The sequence below is a fragment of the Symphalangus syndactylus genome, chromosome 23 (genome assembly GCF_028878055.3).
Source record: "Symphalangus syndactylus isolate Jambi chromosome 23, NHGRI_mSymSyn1-v2.1_pri, whole genome shotgun sequence".
NCBI classification, from domain to species: Eukaryota; Metazoa; Chordata; class Mammalia; order Primates; family Hylobatidae; genus Symphalangus; species Symphalangus syndactylus.
The window spans coordinates 70471745-70482500 of record NC_072445.2 but is presented as its reverse complement, the minus strand read 5'-3'; the positions used below and the strand labels follow the sequence as shown (position 1 = coordinate 70482500).

Below are 10756 nucleotides of genomic sequence, written 5' to 3'. Positions count from 1 at the left end.
GATTCCCCAGGCAGTCCACTAACTATTCTGTGTTGTCTCTAAGCAGGAAGGTGGTAAAAACAGTTACTTAATGGCAGTGTGCGGCAGAGGGGAAAGGGCAGGCTGTCCAGGTGACTGAGAAGCAGGCGGGAGAAGAGGAAGTGAAGGCAGTGAAGAAGGAACACTCTCCCAAAACAAGAGGCAGAAAGGGCACTCCGGGTCTGGGTCCCATTCTACCTGAGAAAACATGCAAGCGCATATTGAGTGAGGGCTTTCTACACGGGGGGTTTTGATACCATTTGTTGCCCAGAAGATATGGTGTACAAGGACAGAAATGGCGACAGATGGAGTCTACAAGCTCTTTCCAAACGGTCACATTCCTCAGAACCTCACCCGTTTTCTCGGCCACAAGAAATTATTAACTTATTTGACAAATATATACAAAATCACTATTTTGTGCTAGATTTTGTCCCAGGCCACATGGCTGTATTATTGAATAAGACAACTTTTTTTTTTAATCTGAAAGTTGCTGGCTAGTGAGACAGATAAAAAGAAATGTATTTTCTGATCAATAATACGGAATAATATGATAGTGACTGGAGGACCAACCTGGAATTGGGTGGTTAGGAAAAGCCTCTTAGGAGAGATGGCATTTGGGCTGATACCTCAGCGATAACAGGCAGCTATGCAGAGAGCTGGGGATCCAGGTGTCTGGATAGAGAGCACAGCCCAGCAAGCCTGACAGGTTCAAGGAACAGACAGGAGACCAACATGTCTGTAACTCGCGTAGCAAGAAGATAAAAAGAGGCCAGCAGGGGTGAGCCAGGGCACATCAGATTGACGCATGTACTCATTCAGCAAATATTTATTAAGCACCTACTATGTTCAGGACATTGTTGAGGATACATAAATTAAAAAGAAAAGCCACTGGCTCAAGGATTCTGTCACCGGAGAGGAACTTAAGACTTTAATAACGTTGATAGAATACCCAAAACAATTCTGCTACAGGTTAGAAATTGATCCATTCCAGAGAGAACCACAATGCAGACATTAAGGGACACACATCATCTAAGGCCGTGAGGTCTGAGGTCAGAGATCCAGCCATCTGCTCCCCCAGGGTAGGGAGGTCAGGCATCCCCGGGGTGAGTCACGTAGCCCACCTCTCCCCACCAGGCGAGCCTTCTCGATCTTGGTGCACGGGGCAGGTCCGCAGGAAATCCCCCAGCCTAAATCTGCCGCACTCAGAAAACCCAGGCAGGGGAGCCCCCAGAGACCAGGCCTCTGATTAGCACCTGATTCACGGAGGCAGCCGAGGCAGGGCAGCGACTGCTGGTAACTGGCCCCCGGAGTCGCCCCAGGGGAAAAGGCCAAAGGGGATCTGGAGACCCCCGACCTTGGAGCGGGCTCCGAGACGAGCGCAGCCGCCCGGTCAGGGCAGCGCCTGCGCGTCCGCCAGGCCCCGCCCCGCAGCCTCGGGTGTCCCAGCGGAGCGGCTCGGGCGGCGCACGCGCTCTGGCCTCCGAGACCGGCCGCCTGGGGACCCCAGCCTAGTGCCTCCCACGCCCCGCGGCCGCCAGCCGGGGTCCGCGAGGGCGGAGTGGGGCGCGGCAGCCAGGAAGCCGGCTACCGGTCCCAGGGTGCGGGCGGGCGGGCGGGCCGAGGAGGGACGCTGGGCCTGCCCGGGGCGCACCGGGGCGGGGACCGGCAAGGCGGAACCATTTCCCGGCACGGGCTCCGGCGCCGCTGCCCTGCTCCCGCCGGGAAGCTCTAGGCCGCCGCACAGAAAGCCTTGCCTTCCACGCCGGGTCCCCGGCGCGCCCTGGGGTGCCCGGCCAGTCCCTGCCGCGGACTCGTTGACACTGCGAGCGCTCAGTCCCTCCCGCGCGCCTCGTCCCCGCCCGCCCTCCGCTCCTCCTCCCTGTAACATGCCATAGTGAGCCTGCGACCACACGGCCGGGGCGCTAGCGTTCGCCTTCAGCCGCCATGGGGAATGGGATGAACAAGGTAACGTCTTCCCTCGTTCGCGCCGGGTTCGCCTCCGCTCTCCAGACTCCTCTCCGACGGGTGCCGGCCGCCCCGTCCTGGCCGCCCGACGACTCGAGCCCGGGGTGCCCCTTCCCGCGGTGGGGACGGGCGCGGAGGGAGGGGCGGCGCCCCTGGGCGGCGACTGCGGAGTCGGGGTTCGGAGGTGTTCCCGCCCCCGCCCCACGCGGCTTCCGGGTAGGCAGCCCCCAGCCGCCTGCCTCGCCAGCCGGTGCGTGTTTGTGGCCGAAACAAGCCGTGCCCTTTCAAAGCGTTGACACTTGTTCTGCTGAGAGATCAGCTGAGCCCCGAATGGATGTGGTTTCTTTTTTGCCCTCCTCTTCGCTCCCAAACTACGCTCTTGAAGCATCACCACCACCCCCCATCATTAGGAAACGGGTGTGCTCTGTAATTTCCTCTTTCTCCCCAGATTCTGTGTGTGTGCCTGTGAGCACAGATAAGTTTTTCTTGTGGACAGAGAAGTTAACAGAGTCCTCCGTCCTGAGCTGTTTCCAGATAAGTGGGAAGGAGAGAAAAGATTCAGAGTTGATCAGGTTATGTGACTTCTGCAACAAGGGCAACCTGTTGCTGGCTGCTTGCGCTGATGAGGCCTTCTAGAAAATCTGTGTTGCTCCGTTTGTCCCGTCAGTTTCTGGGCCCCACCCCGTGTTCTTTTGTTTCCCGCACCTCACTTCCCGGGCCGTGGGATAGCCTTTCCTGTCCAAGGAAGTTGCCAGATTCCAGCTCTGGCAGCTGAGAGTTGCCGGGGTGTATTCATGTGAATCACAAGGTTAAGGATTTTGTTACTTGGTACTTGGCTGGTTTCAAGGAAGGATTCACAAGACTTTACAAAGCTCTCAACAAAGACTAGTACCTTTTTACAGGTCTTTGAATGGTCCTGGATTAGATGAGTCGTCTTTCTGCCTCACTTTTTCATTGTGCTCCACCCACCCTCATCTCTACATGCTGTTAGCTTCCACACGGGGTGGGGATGGCAGTGTGGCTGTGTTTTTTTTTCATGTCCCTCAGCACTGGGTCAGCAGTGGTTTGGGTGTTGGGGCTGGAGTATTGCAAATGCGGATTCACGGTAGGGAAGGGAAAATGCAGGGGGGGTCAGTCCAGGGAAAACCTAGCTAACTTTTCACATGCCCATGTCATGTTTATTGTGTCCTGGTTACTCAGTTTGTGAAAGAACTATTGTGTGTTTGGGGCCTGCATATCAATACTGGGGTATTTTGGTAAGGAGATTGTATTCACTTTTTTTTTTTTGGCGAGTGATCAAGTTTGGAAACAGACTATCTCTCTCTTGGATAAATACTTGTATTATATTCCCATGAGCACTGGAATCCATCAGCACCACGAGCCTTCTGCTTTTTAAATTAAAACAAAACACTAAAGATGGTCATCATAAGTTTGTGGGCTCCGTTTGCCTTCCCATTGGTGGTGCTATCTCAGTTTTCCTTTGGTTATTTCTACAGTTTTTCCCACTTGAGCTGTTCACTCTCCACCGTTTTCAGCATTTATAGTATTTGTATAATACAATTCAAAAAATATATTTAGGAATACAGATGGTTGCCTTTTCATGCTTTTCAACAAAAGCAGTAATATATACTTTCTACCTTTCAAAATGGGTAATAAATTTCTTGACTTTTATTATCTTGTGAATAGAGACTCACAGTGTATAAATGAAGAAATACATGTATAGAGAGATTTAGAGACTTCTCTGCTTCAACACTTACTGATTATGTACATACTATGAGCCAGGTGTTGTGCTAGTGGGTGGGGAGGGAGGAAAAGGGAGTGCAGTGATAAATGACCCAAAGCTCCTTCACAGAACCTTCGGTATAGATCAACACGCGTCCAGCACTAACATGATGCGAGCCATATATGTAACTTAAAATGTTCCAGTGGCCACATTAAAAAATAAACCGGTGAAATTAATTTTAGTAATATATTTTATTTAACAATATATTAAAAATTTGTTTCAACTTGTAACCAATATATAAAGTTATTCATGGAAGATGTCATGTTTTTTACTATGTCTTTGTGAAAGGAAAAATCTCAGGACCCCCAGATCACTTAACCTTCAAAGCTTAGCATGTATTTTATACCTAAATCACATCTCATTTTGGACTAGCCACATTTGAAGTACTCGATAGTCACTGTGGCTAATGGCTGCTGTGTTGCACAACACAGGGTGTGTATGTGTGTGGGAGTGAGAGAGAGAAGAAACACAAGGTAGGGCTGAGTAGAGGCTCCAGAGGATAAAATAGGCAATTTCAGAAAAGTGGGGAAAGCAGAAGATGGGATGAAAGTGGCCTAGAAGGGGCGTTCAGCCCAGGCGAGGAATCCTGCTGCAGTGAAGATGTTTGCCGTGAGATCAGGAGGAACTAACCCAAATCGCAAGGTTAATTAGTGACAAAATAGATCACAGGAGGCCAGTGGCTTAAGAACCTTAACTGGAACTTTCCATATATTACTGGATGACTTGGAACGAGGCTTCATCTGCAAAAAAAAAAAAGAAGAATAGTTGATTTGCAGAATCAGTGGAAGGTGCTAATCCTAGAAATCCTTTTCTAGGAACATTTATAAATATGTGCAGTGTCTTTGGAACTAACATAACTTGGAATGTGTGTGCCCTGAGGTTACTGGGACAAGATTTCTTTCCAGTCTCATACACATTGGTGATTTTTGGCAAAAGAGCATTTCTGGTCTAAACAGTGCAGACTCCATTCTGACTGCTTTGGGACAGCAGTTTTTATTATTTCACATCCCTATGGTGGCTTTTCTTGTCGGTACATTCCGGTCTCCTGTACGGCAGAATATTGTGCTCGTGCCTGTAATCACAGCACTTTGGGAGGTTGAGGCAGGTGGACTGCTTGAGTCCAGGAGTTTAAAACCAGCCTGGGCAACATGGCGAAACTCTGTTTCTACCAAAAATACAAAAAAAAAAAAAAAAAAAAATCAGCCGAGTGTGTGGTGGCTTGTGCCTGTAGTCCCAGCTACTTGGGAGGCTGAGGTGGGAGAATCACCTCAGCCCGGGACGTCTAGGTTGGAGCCAGTCGAGATTATGCCACTGCACTCCAGCCTGAGCGACAGAGCGAGACCCTGTTTCAAAAAAACAAAACAAACAAACAAACAAAAAACAACAACACAGCTGTGAACCATTTGTTTTTTTAACACTTTATAAAATCTCAGCCTCACGGTAGCCCTATGAAGTCAAACGACCTTATATTTGCCCAGGCTGGGGAATGGAGATTTGGAGAAGTTAGGTAGCATAAGTAATGCTAGGCAGGGCAGAACTGGGTTTGGACCCCAGTCTCCACTGATTTTGAAGATAGGAAAAGTCTTTCCTTTGAGCTGAGATGCTAATTCATCCCAAGTAAGTTTTAAAATTCCTAAAAAGTAAATTGAAAAGCTCCTCATAGCTTCGATTACTTGTCAAATGGCCAAAATCACCTCCTCTCTTCCTTCACGTTTGACATTGATAAGGAAGGGGGTAAAAGGCAAACAACTAAAACTATTTTCTTATTGTTTTTGTTTGTTTGTGTGCAATTCCTAGGTAGATGCCCCACTCTGGCCAAAATTATAATCGCCAATGAGTTTATGGTGTGTTTTGAGTACTTTACCACATAGAGTAAGCCACAACTCCATGAAGTAGATCCTGTTATTTTCATGCCTGTTTTCTGGTTGTACACAGAGGCTAAGGGAACTGCCAGGGTCACCCAGCTGGTGAGTAGCAGAGCCTGGACTCAGAGTGCCTCACCACGCTGCTAAGATACTAGTCCAGTAAATGTCTCTGGTAAGATTAGGGTTAAACTAAACAGGGTGTTGCATGCAAATGTCGTGTTCCTGTGGAACCTTTGAAAACTCCTAGTTGACTCAAAGTTCTCTCGAGTCTGAACCCTCAAATCTTTTGGGGGAGAGCCTATAAACAAAACTCCTATCCTCACTGTCTACTTATTAGTCTCCAGTACTACAATACCCCATTAAAAACAAAACAAACGACTAGTCTCTAGCCAAACATTATGTCAGAGAAGGCTGCCCCAAATGCTTCTCGTGTGCAAGAAGTCTTTATCTTGATCAGCCTAAAAGTGGGCTGAAGCCTTGCATTCTAGGGCAGGGTATGAGGACCCTCTGGTTGGCATCTTGCCCTCCACTGACTGCCAGGGTTCGTTTAGCTCATCAAGCATCCGGCCTGCCTGGTCTTGTGGACTCTTCCTTCCTCCCTGCTGTGTGTCCTCTGAAAGCAGCCTGCCTGTGGGAATGGCTGCCATCCCTGTACTTCTCGGGAAGCCTCTCATGGTGCCGGGAGGCCTCACTTCAGTGGGTGCATCTTGTTTCCATGGGGAGCCCACTGTTGCTAAGAGGGACTGGCTAACAAAAAGCCTGATCTGGGGCACCTCCACCACTGCTGCTTCATGGGTGTGATCCTGAACAAGTCACTTAAATGTTTCTAAGCTTCAGGATTTTTTTCCTTCCTGGATTCATAGATGTATAGAACTAAAAGACCTTAGGTGGTTAGCTAATCCAGTCTCTTTACTGGCTATAAAATGAGGGTAATGATACCTTCCCCAATTACTAATTGGGTTATTGGGAGAAGCAAATGGGAATTTATTAGAACACATTTTTCCAAACTGTAAAGTGCAAATACAGTCTGTTTTGAGTGTTCTTGGATGTGACTGACACTTGAGGATGGCTCTTGCCCTGTTAGGAAGATGAGGGAGTATAGTTGGGAAAGGATTATAATTCAAGGAGAATGTGTTTCCTCTAGGCATAGACTAGTGTTCCCCAATGGCTGCACCTGTAGACATTTCAGGATAATTACTTGTGAGACTGCCATGTGGATTGTGAGAGGTTTAGCAACATCTCAGATCTTTACCCAATAGTTGCCAGTAGCACGTCCTCCCTACCTGTGACAACCAAAAATGTCCCCAATGTTGGCAGATGTCCCCTGGGAGTGAGGTCATCCCCAGTTGAGAACCACTATTGAGGGCTCTTCCTCTCAGAATTTCCTGAGCCTGTGTGATCTGGAACGGGAGAGTTATCAAAAGGTGGAATAGGGCTTACAGGGTTGAGAAGCTCTGTTTTCTTACGGGAAGGGTCTGGAAGGTCAGGCACCTTTGTGCTGCTAAATTCATTTGTTTCCACCTGGCAGCAGGTGACTTGGTTGCCTGCATAAGCCAGTCATCCATCCATTCACCTGTTCATCATATTATTATTGAACACAGTCAAGGCACTGTGTTAGATCCTGTAGTGAGTTGTTAATATGAAAGACACGAAGACCCTGCCATGCAGATCAGTCCCAGGCAGCTTTGCAGGAAATGAACACTCAGCCACTGCTGCAGGACAGACAGACAGATGGCCACGTGCCGGTGGGCTCTGGTTCCTTTCCTCTACACCACCCCCCGAGGGCTCTCTCTTTTCTCCATTTAATATTACAGTTTTATTTCATGTTGAAGAACAGATGTTAAAGACAGTGTTCTAAGGGCCCAGGAGAGTATTCTCATATTCTTCCCTTTTTATATGCAAACTGGTTAAGTCCATGGCCAAATGGCATTTAAAAAGTCTCTGTGACATTTAACCCTTCAAGGAATCCACCAAAGTTTTCCCCTTCATCCCTAGCTTTGAAACCCAGAAAGTCCTTTCTGACATAGAAAGAATTAAGATTCCGCTGCCACCCCCACCCCACACATGGCCTTGTGCAGCTGCTTGCTCAGGAATTTACTTCTTAGCATCAGTTTGGGTGGGGTTCTTAGATGCCATGCATCCTGAAGGACTAAAATAAATGTTTAAAAAATAAACTCAAAATATTTCCTGCCTTAGAAGCAGTATTCTTTTGTGCTTAAGTGCGTTTTTGTGGCTGAGGATTTGTGTTTTTGCATTTCTGTGAAGCTGGAGTTAGCACAATGTAGTACGTGGGTGTGAAGCTATCCATCAGGAGGAACCATCAAGCGTGGAGAATCTTTAGGGTGATTTCAAAGCATTTCTGCAGAAGAATTCTGCCTATATTGTCTATGCCCAGACAGTCTTGTAACAGGAAACAGGAATCTTTGACCTGCGGAATGCCAGAGACCGTCTTCCTCTGTGGCCTGTACTGTTTCATCACCACTTATTCACTGACTTCCTCTTAGTGTGTTAGACTCTGGGCAGGTTTTAGGGACACATTAGGAGACAAGACAGATGCACCCCCTGCTGCAAGATCAATCCGAAAGTAAGGAAATGAATACAGCCATTTAGCCACTGATAAATGTGGTGAAGAAAATAAAACAAGGCAATATGAGAGAGAGAGTGCCAGGGAGTTTGGTGGTCAGGAGAGACCTCCCTGGAAACGGTCATCTTGTGGGAGGCCACTCAGGAACAGCGTCCCTAGCAAAGGGAAAGAACAGCAGTTTCAAAGGCCCAAAGAGGATTAGCATCAATTCTGTGCTTATTACTTTAGCATAGTGGGACATTCCCAAGTTGCCTTTACAGACTTTTTTTTCCAACTTGTCCTTGCTTTCTACCAGGTGGTAATGATTTCATTTTCTCTCTGTTTTTCTTGTATCTGGCTTGAGCTCAGCTCCTGCATGGGCTGACTGGTCAGCCAGGTTGTTCCAGATGAACACCTTGTTTTTCCCAGGTCTCCTCTATAAATCATCTCTCTGCTGGAAAATTATTTGATTTTATTTCTTTTTTTTTTTTTTTGAGACGGAGTCTTGCTCTGTCGCCCAGGCTGGAGTGCAGTGGCGTGATCTCGGCTCACTGCAAGCTCCGCCTCCCAGGTTCATGCCATGCTCCTGCCTCAGCCTCTCCGAGTCGCTGGGACTACAGGCGCCCGCCACCACGCCCGGCTAATTTTTTGTATTTTTAGTAGAGACGGGGTTTCACCATGGTCTCGATCTCCTGACCTCGTGATCCGCCCGACTCGGCCTCCCAAAGTGCTGGGATTACAAGCGTGAGCCACCGCGCCCGGCTGATTTTATTTCATGTTCTCTTTCTCTGTACTCAGGGATTACAGCCACAAAAATATCATGAAAGTAGATGGGTCAAAGTTTTTGGGTTTCAAGTCTGAATTATGAAGCTGACTAGTGTAGAAGTTGAAATATTCATGGGCCTTTTATTTAGTCTCCTTGAAACCAGCCCTGCTTAATCTTCTTTGTAATTCTATGTGGAAGAGAATCATACTGTGACTACAGAGAGGGATTGAGCAACCTGCTTTCTATTTCCAGTCTTGAAACTCTAGCTCAATCTCCTGGTCTGAAACATGAAGTTAAAGGTTGACTGACATAATTTGGTCTTCTCTTTACATTACTTAAAAATATTTAAAATGTATGTAAAATACTCATCTTCAATTCCTTTTAACGAGTTGCCTCCTCAGATCAGACTTCCCATCCTTGCCAGGACGCTGCTGCAGCAGCTCCTCGGGTGCTGCTCTGCCCAACACCAGGCATGTGCCACAGGTGTGGCCAGGCACCGTCTCCCATGTGGAAATCCACTCAGGGCAGAAAGGGGCAGCGTTCCCTCTCCCTGGCACAGCTTGCATCAGGCTTCACTCATCATCATTTTTTCTCTCTCCTTTCCTCTCACCCTGTTCACATTGTCTGTCTGTTCACTCATTCATTGGAGAAATACTGACTTGAATACCTACCCAAGGGAGAACCCATGAAGTTCAAAAATATATTTGAAAGAAGATACAGGCAGCAGGTAGAGATCATAGACTGGAGGTCCACGGGCCCTGGTCAGCCCACAGATGGGTTTAGTTTGTCAACCACAGTATTTTAGTGGTTTTTAGATTTAATTGACAATATTTGAAAATTGGGCTCTTTCCCATAAAACAGCCTGGAATTTGGGGGCCCTGGCCTGCATCTCTGCATGGCCATGTTGGTTGGTTGCACCGTGGTCACCTCCTTAGATGTGGGTGAGGTTGGAGAATGCCTTCGGGCTCGGGCTCGAGCTGAAGACATTTGAGGGTCCGCTCCTGAAAGGTCTCCCTTGCTGAGGTGTAGTATTTGGGTTTCATGCTGAAAGCTACATGGAGCCCTAAGCTGAAGAGTCACACAATCAACTTTGCACCTGGCGACGGTTTGAGGAATCCTTTGGAGGGACCACTCAGTCTGGAGGTAGGGAGCTCACTAGGAAGCTGCTGCAGGAATTCAGAGGGGAGACGCTAAGAAGCTGAGGCTGAAAGTTCAAAGAGGAGCACATGAGTGGGAGAGCTGCTGCGTGGAAGTAAATGGCAAATGAGCAGCAGTGAAGTCCAGAGAGGGCAGAGTCTCCTGTCGGAGTGATCTCTGGAGGGTTCCTGGTTGAGCTGGTCCTAGCAGGGCGGGTAGGTCTCGGTACTAGAGGCAGGGCAGGAACAGACCTGCTGTGCCTGTGACTTGCCTCAAGATCTGTGCACTCTTCTGCATTTATGCATTTTTCCAGGTTGAAAGCCCACATCAGGGTCCTTGGTTGTAAGCAACAGCATCCAAATGTGGTCACCTTAGGGAGAACAGGACAGACAGCCTGGGAGGCTGGAGAGCCACACTCACGGGCAGCCTTGGCAGGAGCAGATGCTGTAACTGGTCAGTGAGAGCATTTCTGGGGCTACCACAAGATGCTGATGCTACAGCCAGTGGACACTGAATGTGCCACCAGCCCTGCTGCCTCTGTTGCCAAAGAGGACACTCTAGGCTGTCCCTGCAGCCAGCGTGCAGACTTGTTAGACACGGGTCACACCCATGTAGCAGCAAGGGCTTATGTGAGCAGGTATCTGGCATTGGCAGCTTCT

General features: G+C 48.3%; 1 protein-coding gene across 9 annotated transcripts in view; it reads left to right on the top strand.

Moving 5' to 3' along the window:
* The first annotated feature begins 1225 nt into the window (after nt 1-1225).
* The window catches only part of DUSP22 (dual specificity phosphatase 22), a 58672-nt gene continuing 49141 nt past the window's right edge, over nt 1226-10756 (top strand). For 3 of the 9 annotated variants that reach the window (XM_055262778.2, XM_055262774.2, XM_063632688.1), the window contains exon 1: nt 1846-1983. In XM_055262778.2, the coding sequence (XP_055118753.1) occupies nt 1963-1983 (21 nt within the window). In that variant the 5' untranslated portion in view covers nt 1846-1962. Of the gene's footprint in view, nt 1312-1845; nt 1984-2271; nt 2556-10756 lie in introns of those variants that run through there. The other 6 variants (XM_063632695.1, XM_063632697.1, XM_063632701.1 and 3 more) reach the window with 6 other exon arrangements.